The 16,340-nt window shown below is 39.0% G+C and overlaps 1 protein-coding gene across 2 annotated transcripts in view; it reads left to right on the plus strand.

The window, feature by feature from the left end:
* The window catches only part of PCCA (propionyl-CoA carboxylase subunit alpha), a 402,236-nt gene that overhangs the window by 54,085 nt on the left and 331,811 nt on the right, over positions 1-16,340 (plus strand). For both annotated transcript variants that reach the window (XM_077753890.1, XM_077753889.1), the window contains 2 exons: positions 12,653-12,766; positions 14,579-14,632. In XM_077753890.1, coding sequence (XP_077610016.1) covers positions 12,653-12,766; positions 14,579-14,632 — 168 coding nt within the window. The remainder of the gene's footprint in view (positions 1-12,652; positions 12,767-14,578; positions 14,633-16,340) is intronic.

Here is a 16,340-nt window from a genome sequence, read left to right on the forward strand (position 1 = left end):
TGAGCCAAAACCAAGAGTCAGACACTCAGCCAACTGAGCCACCTAGATGGCCCCCTCCAATCCACAGGTTGGACAAGACGGCTTCTAGACATTGTCTACTGTGTCCTGCAAGACAGGATTGTTTCTCATTTTCCCTGGCATAGACAAAGGTCTAAGAATGCATACTCACCTGAGAAGTGATTATTGGAGAGAAAAAACATAATGCAGACAGAGGTATGGTTAGTGGAGTGGTTAGCTTTATATTGAAAAAGAATGACATTTAGGTATTATGTATAATTAAAAAAAAAAAAAAGAACCCAGTGGGATGCCTGGGTGGCTCAGTTGGTTAAGTGTTCTACTCTTGATTTCAGCTCACAGTTGGTGAGATCGAGCCCTGCTTCAGGTCTGTGCTGACAGTGCAGAGACTGCTTGGGATTCTCTCTCTCCTCTCTCAGTCCTTCCCTGCTTGTTCATGTTCTCTCTCTCTCTCAAAATAAATAAATGTAAAAAAAATCTGTAAAAAGAAAATAAAATATACTTTTGCTTCTTTATAGGCTCTCTCTCCTATTAAATTTAAAAAATGGTTAATGGTCAAAAGGAGAAATACAAATAGCTCATGAGTGGGAAAATATGCCAAAAGTCACTGATAATTAGGGAATGCCGATTTAAAAAACTGAAGAATCATTATTTTTCTCCATTAGTTAATTAAAATCAGAAAGGTCAGTTATTCAGTGGTGGTACTGGGAAATTCATCTCCAGTAGGCATGTTAACTGATGTAAGCTTTTAAGTGTGTAGTTTGTAGCATTTAATCTTTCAGATATTTTGTTTACAGAAATATACACATGGATACAGATTGATTTGTTAAGGGAACGCCTATTGCAGTTTATAATATCTGCAAGTTGGAAACAGAATCCATTATTGGAAGAAGGGTTAGATAAGTTGTGGCTTACCCAGGTTCCTAGGATATTGTGTAGCAGTTAAGCTAGTTGCAAGAATAAGCTATAGCATGATACAGTTTATGGGAAGAAAATCTTAAGCACATGAGAAAACGATGCATTTTCATGTACATATGAACATGTTTAGGTAAGACTGGAAGGACACATGTAAACTATTGGCAATTGCTTTTTTTTTTAGTAGAGTTATTTATTTTTGAGACAGAGAGGGACAGAGCACGAGTGGGGGAGGGGCAGAGAGAGAGGGAGACACAGAATCTGAAACAGGCTTCAGGCTCTGAGCTGTTAGCACAGAACCTGACTTGGGGCTCGAACCCATGAACCACAAGATTATGACTTGAGCCAAAGTCAGATGCTTAACCGACTAAGCCACCCAGGTGCCCCGGCAATTGCTTTTAAGGTAGAAAGTGGGAGTTCTTTAAGGTTGTGGGGAGTAGTGGTTATTTTTATTGCTTGAACTCTTTGTTTTCAAAACCACAGTAGTAGTTAGGGTGCCTAGGTGGTTAAGCTTCTAATTCTTGATTGTGGCTCAGATCTTGATCTCACTGTTCATGAGATCAGCCCCATGTTGGGCTCTGCACTGACAGCGTGAGCCTACTTGGGATTCTCTCCCTCCCTCTGCTGCTTGTGCTCTCTCTCAAAATAAATAAACATTAAAAAAAATCAAAGTAGTGTATTTTTACATTCCTCGGGTGAGGAAAACAAAAATTTGGGGTGCTTGGGTGGCTTAGTCAGTTGAGTGTCTGACTTTGGCTCAGGTCATGATGTCACGGTTTGTGGGTTCGGGCCCTGTGCTGACAGCTTAGAGCCTGCAGCCTGCTTTGGATTCTGTGTCCCTCTCTCTCTGCCCCTCCTGTGCACACAACGCTCTCTCTCTTAAAAATAAACATTAAAAAATGTAAAAAAACCCAAAATTTAAGAACCTCTAGATGATGTATTTTTATGCATAGTGTCATCAGTTGGTGGCACATATTGAACAATGGTGGCAATGATGGGGCTCCAGTAGTTTTTTTTTTTTAATGTTTTATTTATTTCTAAGAGAGAGAGAGAGAGACAGCGTGAGCAGGGGAGGGTCAGAGAGAGAGGGAGTCACAGACTGAAACAGGCTCCAGGCTCCGAGCTGGCAGTCAGCACAGAGCCCGACGCGGGGCCCGAACCCACGAACCGCGAGATCATGACCTAAGCGAAAGTCGGACGCTTAACCGATTAAGCGACCCAGGCGTCCCAGGGCTCCAGTAGTTTTTTGAGGTCTCATGACTTTGTTGGCTCTCTGTATTTTAAATTATTAGCACTGATGTGTAGCTACTCGTATGCTTTGGAAATACTTTTTAAAACCACGCTGATTACAAATGGAAGTTACTTCTTAATTGTATTCCTCAAATTTCACTCTGCCATGTTTCAGAAATTTGTATTCAGAACTACGACATATGTAGGTTTATCTTCATCGTTAGAATCCTGAATGCATGTGGGATAGCTTTTGTTTAGCAAGCAGAGAATGATCACAGTCAGAGCTGAGCTCATGCTTTCAATATTGATATTTTCTTGTCTCTTCTCTTTGTTTCCTCCCTTGGTACAGTTTTTCTTAGATGATAATATTTACATTTTCTATTATATAACTAAGTTTTACAAGTGTATTCTTTCATCATTGCTTGTCAGTGGAAGGCTGGAAATTGTGATCGAATCTTTTTCTTTTTTTTTTTTTTTTTATATTCAAGTATCTCTACATCCAGTGTGGGGCTTGAACCCACAAACCTGAGATCAAGAGCAGCCCACTCCACTGAGCCAGTCAGATGCTCCTACATAGTTTTTTTCATTGTTACACACACACACACACACACACACAGTACAATTTAATACCTTATTAACTTTTAGTTGTATAATTCAGTACATTCACAGTGTTGTGCCACCATCACAACCATCTGTTTCCAGAACTTTGTGATCGAATCTCTGTAAATTTTATAGGATCTCTTTCTGGGTTGTCTTTTGTCTTTATGACCATATGTTTGGCTGCTGATAGAGGTTTTGTTCCCATCTTAGGGACTTCTAGTTAGGTTTGTGAGGTACACATGCACACATCTGCCATCTGTTTCTCTGTGGTCAGATCTTTTTGAAAAGTAGTATCAGACTGTAATCAGAAAGTTGTATTGACTACATTGTGTGTGTACCAAACTTTCCGAGTAGTTACAGAGAAAAGTAAATTATCCTTGTGTTCCCAAGCATTACATTTAAGCCACATGAAAGACAAGTCTCCTGTTTTTTTTTTTCTTTTTTTAAAAAACCTATTTAAGTTTATTTATTTATTTTGAAAGAGACAGAGACAGTAAGAGAGGGGCAGAGGAGAAGGGGAGAAAGAGAATCCCAGTCTCCGTGCAGAGCCCAATGCTGGGCTCGAACTCCAGAAACTGGGAGATCATGACTTGTTGCTTTAACAAACTGAGCCACCCAGGCGCCCCACCTGTTTTTCTTTCTTGCTTTGCATTTGTTCTTCAACCTATGGAAGCCTGGCTTCTATTTGTTATTCTAGTAAGTTGGTCCCCGTAATGCCAGACATTTGATTTGTTAGATCCAGTAGCTACTACTCTGAATCTCCATCTTAGTCAGTGCGTCTGTGGCATGTAGCACTGATGACTGTCCCTGTGTTTCAATGGCTTTCTTCTCCCTTGCCATCCTGTGGTCTCTCAGGGCTCTGTGCATCTGATGCCCTCCGTTTGCTGCAGGAGTGTTTTCTCAAGTGCCTTCTGTCTCCAGAGGCGTCTTTGTCAGGTTAATTCTATCTATCTCTTTATTGGCTACAATTATTAATCAAACATTTATAGTCTAAGTCACTGTACTGTGGGCCAGAAGTGTCTCACATAGCAGAGTTCACAGCATAGTGGATCAAAAAATGAATATGAAACTTCCCAACTTTCATTTAACAGTGTTGTTCAGGTACAATTTGCATATCCTAAAATTTACCCCTTTTAAATGTACAGTTCAAAGAGTTACAGTAAATTGAGAAAATTTTTTAATGTTTACTTTTGGGAGAGAGAGAGACAGACAGCATGAGCAGGGAAGGGCAGAGGGAGAGGGACATACAGAATCTGAAGCAGGTTCCAGGCTCCAAGCCATCAGCACAGAGCCCAATTTGGGGCTGAAACTCATGAACCATGAGATCATGACCTGAGCTGAAGTTGGACGCTCAATCGACCGAGCTACCCAGGTGCCCTGAGTTACAGCAAATTTTTGAGTTATGTGACCCTTAGCACTATTCGGTTTAAAACATTTTTAAAAAATGTTTATTTTACACACACACACACACACACACACGCCCCCACGCCCCCCCCCCCCCCCGTGAGTGAGGGAGGGGCAGAGAGAAAGGGAGACACAATTCAAAGAAGGCTTCAGGCTCTGAGCTGTCAGCACAGAGCCCCATGCGGGGCTTAGATTTATGGACTGTGATGAGATCCATGACCCGAGCTGAAGTTGGTGCTTAACAGCCACCCAGGCGCCCCACCACTATCTAGTTTTAGAATGTGCCATCGCCCAAATGGATCCCTTGTGTCCATTTGTAGTCCTTCCTTGTTCAACCTCCATCGAGGGAGCCACTGGTCTGCTTTCTGTGTATGGTTGTGCATTCTCTGGAAACTTTAACTAAATGAAATTTTATAATTGTTGACTTTTTGTGTCTGTCTGATTTTCATGTAGCATAATGCTTTTGAGATCGTTTATGTTGTTGCATTGATTGGTTTGTTCTTCCTCCTCTGGCTTTGGCTGAGTACTGGTCTACTGTATGAGTATAACACATTTCATTCATTTACCAGTTGATGTACATTTGGATTGCTTCCAGTTTTTAATTATTATGAATAATGCTGTTATGAACATGTGTATACATGTCTTTGTATGAACATATATTATCATTTCTCCTGTGTATATACTGGGGATTGGAATTGCTGGACCGTTTGGTAACTATACTTACACTTTGAGGTATTGCCAGACTGTTTTCCAAAACAGCTGCACCATTTTACGTTCCCACTAGCAGCGTATGAGGGTTTCAATTTCTCCTCTTTCTTGCCAACACTTGTTATTATCTTTTTTATTATAGTCATTCTAGTCAGTGGGAATTGGTATTGCATTGTGATTAATGGTATCTTTAGAAGAGCAAAAGTTTTAAATTTTGATGAACTCCAATTTTTCAAATTTCTTTTATGGATCAGTCTGCAGGACAGTGCCGTCTGTGGAGTATATCACTTGAGCTTCCTTGCACTGTGCTTTTGTTCGGCTATTTAAGAAATCAAGCAGATCTTTTTCATCTCCCTCCACATCCTTGCCTTGTCTCCGTTCGGACAGTGCTTGCATTCTTACCATTTTGTAGGAATGATCAGGGCCCCATGCTCCCCAGCTCTTCTTGTGTTCTTCCTGCTTTGAGCCCCTTTGGGACTGGGGTGATCATGGTTTCCCACTTGCTTGTCCCTGGAAACCTCACCGTCCTCTGTTGGTTTTCCTCGATTCACACATCTGTGTTATTTTCAGGTAAACATGTTTGATCATGTCACTTTATTCCTGGAGAATCTCGACTGACCTAATTTGGACTAAAAAGCATTTCAGAGAGAGGGAGTAGAGAACAGTGGCCTGTGAGTTAAATCTGGCCCACCACATGGTTTTGGAAATAAAGCTTTATTGAAACACAGCCAGGAGCATTTGGTTTTATACTGTATGGGGCTGTTTTTGTGCTAGAAAGGCAGAATTGAGGGATTTGATGGAGTCTGTGATCTATAAAACCTAAAATATTTACTGTGTGCCCCTTTACAGAAGAAGTTTGCTGACCCTGGCTCTATTGCATTTAGGTAGCTCACACAGTCTCCAGGAGGGCCGGAAGACACAGATAGTCCAGTTAGGTGAAATGAGTCTGTTCAAGAACAGTCCCTCCTTCCACTACTGACCATTCTTGGCAATTGTGATGTTCTGGGATAGACCTGAAAAGTTGTACTAGAGCTGTTCTAGAAGCACTGACTCCTTTACTTCTGTGTCTGGTATGAGATGAGGTCTGCTTGCAGGGGTACCACTTCACATTACTCTGACTTATCTGAGTGTGCCTCATTGGTGGAACGGAGGTCACATGTATGCACACTAATTGCAATGGAATCTGGGACGTGTTCTTTGCCTTTTGCCCTTGAGAGTAGAGAGAAGCAATTTAGAAAGGAAGGTTTGAATGGTCTTTTTGGTGAGTCTTCCTACAGCATGGGAAGTTACCAACCACTATCCATTGTTTTTGTTTTTACCATCCCTTGTTATGAAATTTATTCATATTCTTCCTCTCCTGCCCATAAACCAAACCCAGAGAAAAAAAACCCTAAAATAGTTAAACCTTAGGCAGTAACCCATGTCCTAGAAGGTGGCAAGGATACATCTGCCACAATGCTATCAGCGACAAAAGTAGACATCATCTCATCAGAGCAAGAGAATTTCCTCCTCTGAACACAGCAGATACTGTCAGCGTGGTAACATTGATCATCACCTCACAAGCCCCATGACAGGGTGTGATCCTTCTGTGCTGTGGTGGCAAATGAAGTGGGTTGTGTCACAGCTGAGGGGCACGGGCCTGTCAAGAACTGTGCTTTACGCTAACTTTTACTGTGAGGTTTTACTCTCCTTGCAAGCTAATGAGTTAGCTCTTGCGGTTTCATGGTGCCCCAAGACTGAATTTTTAAGTAAATGGGTTTTCATTGGTGACATTAGAGGTTTAATATATAGCGGTATGGACGTTAGAAATGGATGTTTATTACTGAAATTAATGTTCTTTAAGATATTTGGATTGGCTGAAATATTCAGAGACTTTTCACCCTTACATGGGCAAGACATAAGAATCTAGTAGGGCATTTACCTTTAGGGATTCTGTCCTGTACTTGAATTCCATATCTTTGGCATCCCACCATAAGAGAGAAGGATTTCTGATTGTCTTATAGCAACTGTAAAGATAGGAAAATCTTGCCTTTGGAGTTTTATTATGCATCCTTTGGTGACCCTTTCATGCAAGATGGTAATCAGACAAGAATTAGGATTTTATTCAACATGTGGAACAGGTTATATGCTGTCTTGCTGAGAAATGTTTGCTTAACAAATGTATTTGTTACAGACTTTGGACTGACAGTTGCTTTAATTATAAACTTTTTAGCAAGATGGGTTAAAGGAGTAGCTCTTTCTGTTCAACACTTTGGTGTCTACCATCCTCTTCAGTAAGAACCTAAGAGTTGTGTATGACCGAATTGGCCGAAATTTATTCATTCTTCTTTTGTTTTTAATTTTGTGGTAAGAACACTCAACATGAGATCTGGCTTCTTAACAGATTGTAAGTGTAAAATACATTATTGTTGACAGTAGTTACATTGTTGTACATGCATCTCTGTTTATTCATCCTATGTATAACTGGAATGATGCCTGTTGATAATGCCCCATTTCTTCCTCCTTTTGCAGCTGGTAACCACCATTCAGCAGTCCTTGAGTTTATGAATTTGACTGTTTTAAATGTCTTCTGAAATCATGCAGTATTGTCTGTATTTGGCTTATTTCACTTAGTATAATGTCCTCAAGTTCATCCATGTGGTCACATTGAAGAATTTCCATTCTTAAAAAAATTTTTTTTAATGTTTTATTTTTTGAGAGAGACAGAGCACAAGCAAGGGGAGGGGCAGAGATAGGGAGACACAGAATTCAAAGCAGGCTCCAGGAACTGAGCTGTCAGCACAGAGCCCATGCAGGACTCAAACCCACGGATGTGAGATCATGACCTGAGCCGAAGTTGGATGCTCAACCAACTGAGCCATCCACGTGCCCCCAGAATTTCCATTTTTAAAGAAAGTGAATAGTATTTCATTCTAAATGTATATCATACTTTCTTTATCCATTTAGTTGTAAATGGATATGTTTCTAAATGGATTTTAGCTATTGCGGGTAGTGTTGCAGTGAACCTGGGAGTGCTAATAGCTCTTTGAGATCCTGGTTTCACTTCTTTTTTCTTTTTGGATACATATCCAGAAGTGGAATTGCTAGATCATATNCCTCCTCCCCCCTCCCCCTCTTCTGTTTACTTTTGAGAGCAAGAGAGAGTGAGAGAGCTAATGTGGGGGAGGGGCAGAGAGGGAGGAGACAGAGGAGCCAAAGTGGGCTCTGCACTGACAGCAGAGAGCCTGATGTGGGGCTTGAACTCAAAAACTGTGAGATCATGACCTGAGCTGAAGTCCATTGTTTAACTGACTGAGCCACCCATCCTGTCTTATTAGATTTCTCTTGTCAGTTTGCTTTTCAATGCTCCCAATGACCATTTCCAGCCTTTTATATTCTTTTTTTTTTTTTAATATTTATTTTTGAGAGCGAGAGAGTGCTCGTGCAAGTGGGGGAGGAGCAGAAAGAGGCTGGGAGAGAGGGTTTGAAGCAGGCTGTGCATTGTCAGCAGAGACACTGTTGTGGGGCTCGAACTCAGGAACTGTGAGACCATGACCTGAGCAAAAGTCCAATGCTTAATCACCTGAGCCACCCAGGCACTCCCTTTTATGTTCCTCTTACACCACCAGTGACTCCTCTGCTACTTTTGTCAGAAGGTGATCTTGTCTCTTGCTTTACACGCTCAATAGGAACTGCCAAAGGTCAGAGCCTTTAATTTCTGCCAACAAATCTATACATTTACCAGTATTTATACCATTCTTGACATTTCCCTGCTAGTTAGAAGGAAAGAAATATTTCTGATCTTATCCCTGCTGCATTCTCTGTGCTAGTAACTCGAGAATGTCTGTGGAGAACAGCTTCCAGGCAGCACAGAGATTGGGGGATTGGTGCTTGGGGGCTTGTCTTGGGCTGCACAACAAGCTGTTTGTCCTTCTGCCCCTCCTGTTTGTCTTTCCTGTCTTCTTTTCCTTCTTTTTTTCTTTTTCAATCCTGTCTTATATTGGTGTGTGTGTGTGATGAGCTCTATCTTCTCTCTGTCTCCTGCTTCCCCTTACCTCCTAGCTCTGACACTCGCTTGTCAAAAACCCTTTACTATGAATTATTTCATCTCTAAAGTGTTTTTAAGCTCCTTACTTTCCAGAGAGTACCTTCTTAAGGACATTTGTTCAAGTATTTCCTAAGCTCAAAAATTGACAAAACACTTCAAACCTTTTCTCAGCTATTGCTTTGTTTCTCCCACCCTTTACAACCAATGGTACTTAACTCTGCCCCCACCCCCCCCATTCCACAATCCTTTTCATTGTGGTCATAGTACATTGATAATTGCTCTTACCAAGCTTTTGTTTTCATACTTGATGTCTCCTTCCCCCTTTTCCATCCTTCCCATCTCTCCCGGATGCTTCTTCCAGGGGTCAAAGTAAGATAATATGGTTCTAGTCCTGTTTCTTTTCATTCCTTTGCTTTTGACTGTATTCTCAAAAATGCATCCCTGCCAAATAAAGACTCAACAGATACTTTGGTTCCATGATTGATTCTGAGACAGTTCCCTTTACTGATAAGAAAATAGGATTTTAGAAAATTGAGAGTTTTGCAGCTAGTAAAAACCTATTCTCTTTTCCCTAGAATTTTTAATTTTTGGCTTTGCCACTTTGCAAATTATAAAAGTTATGACAGAAGAAAAATAGTAAAGTCACTAATTCTGCCATCCCAAAATAATCATGAATAAAGTGTCATGGTGTTACAGATGTAGTTTTACAAAATGGAACCAAAGCAAATATAATATTTACTGACTTAAAAAAATCATTCTCATTCATTATTTTCTAGGGATGGATTGCCTTTCTAGAAAGATGTGCCAGAATGCTAGTCTGTTGACATTTGTATGTCTTCGGATACATTGTATAGAATAGAGAGAAAGGCTCCCCCCCCCCACCTAAAAAATAGGATTTTATCTGGTTTTTTAAAAAAAAATTTTTTGGGGGAGGGGCACCTGTCTGGCTCAGTCAGTGGAGTGTGTGACTTTTGGTCTTGGGGTTGTGTGTGAGCCCCATGTTAGGTGTAGAGAGTACTTAAATAAAATATTTAAAAAATGGTTTTTTCCCTGGTTCCTCAAATTAAGATTGATGCAGTTGGCATTCTTTTCATTACCTTTTCAGTCTTTTTTTTTTTTTTTTAAAGAGTTTACTAATTTTGAGAGCGAGAGAACAGGGGAAGGGCAGAGAGCGAAGGAGAGAGAAAATCCCAAGCAGGCTCCACACTGCTTGGGATGGAGCCCGATGTGGGTTCAAACTCACAAGCTGTGAGATCATGACCCAAGTTGAAATTAAGAGTTGGATGCTTAAGTGACTGAGCCACCCAGGTGCCCCTACCTTTTCAGTCTTGAAGGGTGACGTTTGCTTGTTGGTAACGTTAAAGAACTGGGTTGGATTTGGTGGGTACTGAAGTGTTGATAGATTGTATGAGACCTTGCCCTTCTTGGCAAGGGGCACATCTAATCTACATTCTGTCATCCTGGCCTTGTCCCACCTTGTGTCATGTTCCCATTGGATGATATGCCAGAGAAAACTCAAGTATTCGTGGACGTCATTGAGAGTGCCCACTTGACTGCAGATCTTCTTGAGGATAGGTTTCAGGAAACCCCGCAGCATGATGGAACGTCTTCAAAGCTGCTTGTCTTCTCTGTCTTTCTCAGGCCTGTATTAGTTTAGAAGGTATTTAAAAGCTTTCATTCAGATCTGGTTTAGTGTACTTCTTAACACCAAGATGCAGTGTTTTTGAGCAAGCAGAGTCTCTTTTCTAAGCATATCTTAGGCACCTAATGGACTAACATGAAAATTTCCACTAATTCAGTTTTGAAATTCAGACCCAATTTTTAACCTAACTGTATCCAAGTCTTTAAAGTCATTAAAAAAAACCACTCAACGAGGAAGATGATTTTTTTTCAGCTCTGTAAGTTAAAAACCACACTTTGTTCTGCTATATTATTATTTGGAAAATAAAAGGCCAGTTCATGTACTTTTCTCCTATTTAAATAAACACATTGAAAATATAAAACTAATTGCTTGAGGAAATTAATAGTCTTTAAAATCCTTCTATTGGAAAAGTTTCTGAAGACTGCTTTACTTTATACTTAAAATCTCTTATTTTTGTCTTTGAAACTTGTAACCTTCAGTATCCTAGTTAATTGATTAGTTCTGTTTAAACTCTTCCATGACTGTTACATATTATTGAAGTATATAAAAAGGAATTTATATTTTTCAAGATACTGATGGTCTTGAAACATAAATCCACCTAGTCATCACAGGCAGTAAGAAGTTGCTCTTATTATGTGGCTTGAATGTAGTTGGTTTTGTGTTAGCAACCCAGTGAAGTCACATCAGGCATTTAGTACAACAGTGATGATGAAATTGAGTTTCAAAAGTTTTTTAAGTTTATTTGGACAGAGAACACAAGTGGGGGAGGGGCAGAGGGAGAGGAAGAGAGAGAATCCCATGCAGGCTCTCTGCTCTGCCTGCACAGAGCCTGATGTGGGGCTCCAACCTATCAACTGCAAGATCATGACCTGAGCCGAAGTCGGATACCTACCAGACTGAGCCAGCCAGGTGCCCCAAGTTTCAAAAGTTTTTAAAATTGGGGTGCCTGGGTGGCTCAGTCAGTTAAAGGTGCGACTCTTGATTTTGGCTCAGGTCATGATCTCATGATTCAGGAGACTGAGCCTTGTGTTGGGCTCTGTGCTGAGCATAGACCCTTTGTAAGATTCTGTCTCTCTCTCCCCACCCCTCTTCTACCCCGCTCTCTTGCTCAGGCATGCTTGCTTGTTCTCTTAAATAAAACAAAAAACCAAAGTGCTTCTTAAAAACTACTTCACGGCTAAAGAATATAACTTAGCAATCCTGAAAAGTATTTTCTATCTTAGACTTTTGAGGGGTGGGCTCATAAATGTCCAGGTGCTCTAGTTTTTATGTCTGCTTTGTAAAATAAATTTAAACTGATCAGAAGTTCCTTAAACTGGAAGACTGTTAGGGAAATCCATTTCAAAGATACATGAATCCCATTATCATTTTAAAAGAATAGATTTTTAAAGAAGAAATAAGTTTCTCTTTTCAGTAGTGAATTTCTACCCTTAATTAAACAAAAATAGATTTAAAATGTTAAAATGGTCTTAAAAATGGAGCATATATTTCTAAGTTTTGAGTAGACTTAGAACTTAATACACACTTCAGTTCTTCTAGGAGTAAAGGTAAAATGGATGATGATCAAATGTGAGGGTATTTAAATGATTGTCAAGAATCTCTGGCTCATGTGTAGTGATATGGAACTCTTTAGTTGTGAACTTTAATTTGTGCGTGGTGCTGACCTCCTACTGTGCAGGGACACTCACTATATCCCTTCATTTAGTCCCTTTAATTATCCCCACTTCCTGGGGAGCTTGCTTAGAACTGAGTGTGAGTGCTTATTAGGAAGATACTGGGCTACTCTGACTGCATGTAACACAGTAGTTTTTGATATAAGATTTGTGTATTGATGAACCAAATAAGGGACCAGAGTTGTTTGAAGGGGTTTTATTTAATCAAATTGGTAGGGAATAGTATGGAAGTTATCTGGTTAGACAGTGATTAGGCTTGTAATAAATGAAAGTCATGATTAATATACTTCCTGAGCTTCTTTGTTCCATTTTTCTTTTTTTAGTACACTTTTGAAAAGATATGTGAGAAAGTCAATTTTGGAATTTTGTGTATATATGCAGGTGATGGGAATTCTTTTTGCTGGGAGCATCTGTTAACGCGGAGATTTCTCTCTTCAGGTTCACGTGAAAATGGCGGACGAGGCTGTCTGTGTTGGCCCAGCTCCCACCAGTAAAAGCTACCTCAACATGGATGCCATCATGGAAGCCATTAAGAAAACCAGGGCCCAGGCTGTGAGTCAGAATGAATGTATCTACTGCAGCTGTTTCATATATAGTGAGCAGAAATCTAGAGCTGGTTTTCAGAAAAAAAAAAGAAAGAATGATTGAAAATGCTGTTGCAGTTAGTTCATGTCATACGAGTTAAATGTGGCCGAATTCGCTACTGGAAATCAAAGGCTTTGTAGCATCTGGCAGTGTTGGTCGCTGATCCTGCAGGTGGCTGTTGGATTCAGCTTTCACACCAGGGAGCAGTTTCAGTTCATTTCCAAATTTGCTAGGGTGGAAAAAAAAGAAATCCCAATTAGTTTTGAGTATTAACCCTTTCAGTCTAATAAGATTAAGAAAAAAAATCTGTATTCTAAGTAGGATCCAAAAGATTCTTGTTTAAATTCTCTTTTAATCATTTTAACATTAGTACACCTGGTTACACTTCCAGAAATAAAAACTATGCAGTTGGTAATTATTTCAGTTGGATAATGTCCAACTGAAGTGGAATATACTTGCATGGAGAAATAAATAATACTTTCCATGTCCAATTCTTTTTGAATGGGATGGAATCCAGGGAAAAAACTGGCTTCTGACATCAGAAATAGTGTTTTGTTGTTGGTGAGGTGTATGTGTTTTATATCAGAGAACTAATTACATATAATGTTGCAAACTACTCAGAGTGATCTCTGAAATTGGATGGAAACAGCCAACACCAGCAATTAGCCTGGAGTGCTTCAATTAGTGCTCACATGTCTTTTGAAAGGAATGTTTTAGTAAGATACATGTTTAAATAAAAAACTAAATTCATGAACCCATATTATAGATGTTTACAGTTTATTATCATTGGTAATGAAGATAAAGCTCTTACCTTTTAACAACAGCTTGTCAGGATGCAATCTTTCATTAAATGTTTCTATAAAATGCAGTTGATGGAGTGAAACTTTTCCTGTGATGCAGTTGTTTCAATTTTGTACCATGTTCATAAAGCATTTTAAAATGTCAGATATGTAGCTACTTCTAGATTATGATATTGGCTCCTCCCAAAATTTGACTTTCCTTCTAGTAGGCTTGTTTTCTTGGAAATACGTTCAATACTGACCAGTGATAGAGTGGCTAAATTTGTTTGGTATGACAGGACGGTAGAACTTAAATTGTAGCAATGTGGCTTATAAGAAAGGATTGCATATAGTAGTTGTGAATGGTTAAATGGGCTGGGCCAAGGAGAGAGAGAAGAGTACACGTTAGCATAAAAAATTTCAGAGTACAAAGAAAAAGTAAAACCAGACTTTGATTTTAGCTAGATTTGATAGAAACTGTTCATTGGGTAGTGGTTGAGTATATTCATGTTATCAGGAATAAAATGCATTAGTTGCCTTACCCAGGGTTTTGCAAAGTAGTAGTTCCTGGGATTGTAAAGAAAGGGGAATTAGGAGTTTTTCATCTGTTTTGTAAATGGTTTCATTTAACCTTGTTCTTCGACGCACCAGCCATTAGAAGTTTCTCCACGCATGTGGCCAAAGGCAGCCTCAGAAGAAGTAGGGAGAGTTTGGGTGGTGTTGAATAGCATAGTCAGATGTAGATGCATAGGCAGGTGTGTAGGGCAATGGTCCCGATTGTGGTTAGGACAAAGGTAGTGTATTGCAAGTGAAGATTGCATAGGCAGTTTCTTGGAATTTGTGTCTGTACCCAGGAATGTGAGTTGGAGCTGCCAATATAGAAGTAACCTTACTCAAGATCCTTGGGCTATAAGTACAATAATGCACTCCCTATGTTGCTTATAAAGGTTTTGTGAAATTTTTTGTAAAATTGAATGTGTATTTTGTTTTCATTTCTAAGGTACATCCAGGTTATGGATTCCTTTCAGAAAACAAAGAATTTGCTAAATGTCTGGTAAGTTTATAATGAACTAGAATCTGTTGACTTCTGTCAGAAATCAGCATAAAGGTATTGCTTTTGTAAATGTGGGTGGTGATGAATTAGTAGAATTTTAATTGACCCATCACATTTTGAAAATTATTTGTAAAAAGTGAAGAGTTTTTGTTCTGTAACCCAGATCTTGATTTGAAAATTAAAAGTGGAAGAGTTATGAAATCACCTTTATATCTAACCAGCGACAGTGAGTTTGTCATATACCGTATGGACTTGGTAAAAATTCTACTCTTCACATTTGTAGCTAACTATGTCAGGGAGTCCAGTGATTTACTGTTAAAACACAAGCATTGACTGTGAAGCTATAAGTAAGATTCTATTTATTTCCCTTTTCATTCCATATCGTGATATTTAAGATCAAATCTGTTTTGGAAAAGGATTTTTCTGTGACCCAAGTCTTTTCCAGATATTACCACCTTGGTTAGGTGAATTGAACAGCATTAAAGATGGTACTGAAAACTTAAATGTTTAGGTGCTAAACTAGGATTTTGAATGTTTCAAAAATCTCATTGGATCAATTATCCTAGGAGGTATCTTAATTTGCTGTTCTAATATGTTATACTTTGTTTCTGTAAAATGTATTTTCTTTTGTGGATTCAGAAGTATTTATGAATATAATTTTCTAGAGGAAATTTTGACTTAAAATCCATAAATTTAATTTGGACAGTTTTTAAGATCCTAGAGTTCTAGTTAAGAATGATCTATTTTAACCCATTGATAGATTAAAAACTAGGGCCTAAAGATAAAACTGAGGCCTAATGGAGTTGTGGCATAAGGTGACACAGATAGCTAATGGTAACAGGTGCCTGGAGAGGGGAGATGAGATAGAAGCAGCCAAAGGTCCAGCGTTACCAGGTTTTGTGCAGCATATCCACACTTACCCATTTGTATTCTTTTTTGTTAGCGTCTTGTCTGAAATTTTGGCTGAGTTGTGTCATTATGTCAAAAGTGATTTGAATATAATAACTGTGAATGTGCTTGTAAAATATAATGTATTATTTTGTCTCCTTTTGTTGGAAACCTTTTAACAGGATAAGGAATATTACTATTCAAAAACAGTGATGAGATGTCATTTTTCTATCCATTGGAATTACCAACAATTTAAAAACTAGCAGTAATACTTACTGTAGGCAAGTGTATAGGAAAATTGTCTTGTTCTTGGGAATGTAAAGTATTGTAGGCTTTTTTTTTTGCTAGAAATTGACTAGTATTCATCACAATTTAAAATGTGTATGTTCTTTTTACAATTATGAGTGAGTACAGTATCATATGAATCACTTTTATTTACTATTTTAAGAACAAAAGTACTGTTAAAAGAAACTCGGCTAACTTGCTAACTTCAGAATTTTATTATTAGTTACAAAACACTTAACACACTTCTTAACTCTAATCATACGCCATGGATTACAGTCTCACAAGTGAAGACAAAGGACAGACCCAGCAAAATGCTGTCTTCCAAGTTTCTAGCTGTACAACAGTCATTTTCCTACAGTCTGACCATGTGTTACCTGTATCACTGTAAACTCGGGGGAAAGATTTCTCTGGGCTTTGACTAAGTTGACCACAGTTATTTGGTATTCACTGTTTGGCTTCTCTTTGAATGCTCTCACTGTTTCCAGCTTAGCCAACTAGGGCACAGTGGTTTTTTTTTTTTTTTTTTATAATCTAA

The sequence above is a fragment of the Crocuta crocuta genome, unplaced genomic scaffold, assembly GCF_008692635.1.
Source record: "Crocuta crocuta isolate KB4526 unplaced genomic scaffold, BGI_CrCroc_1.0 scaffold31, whole genome shotgun sequence".
Lineage (NCBI taxonomy): Eukaryota > Metazoa > Chordata > Mammalia > Carnivora > Hyaenidae > Crocuta > Crocuta crocuta.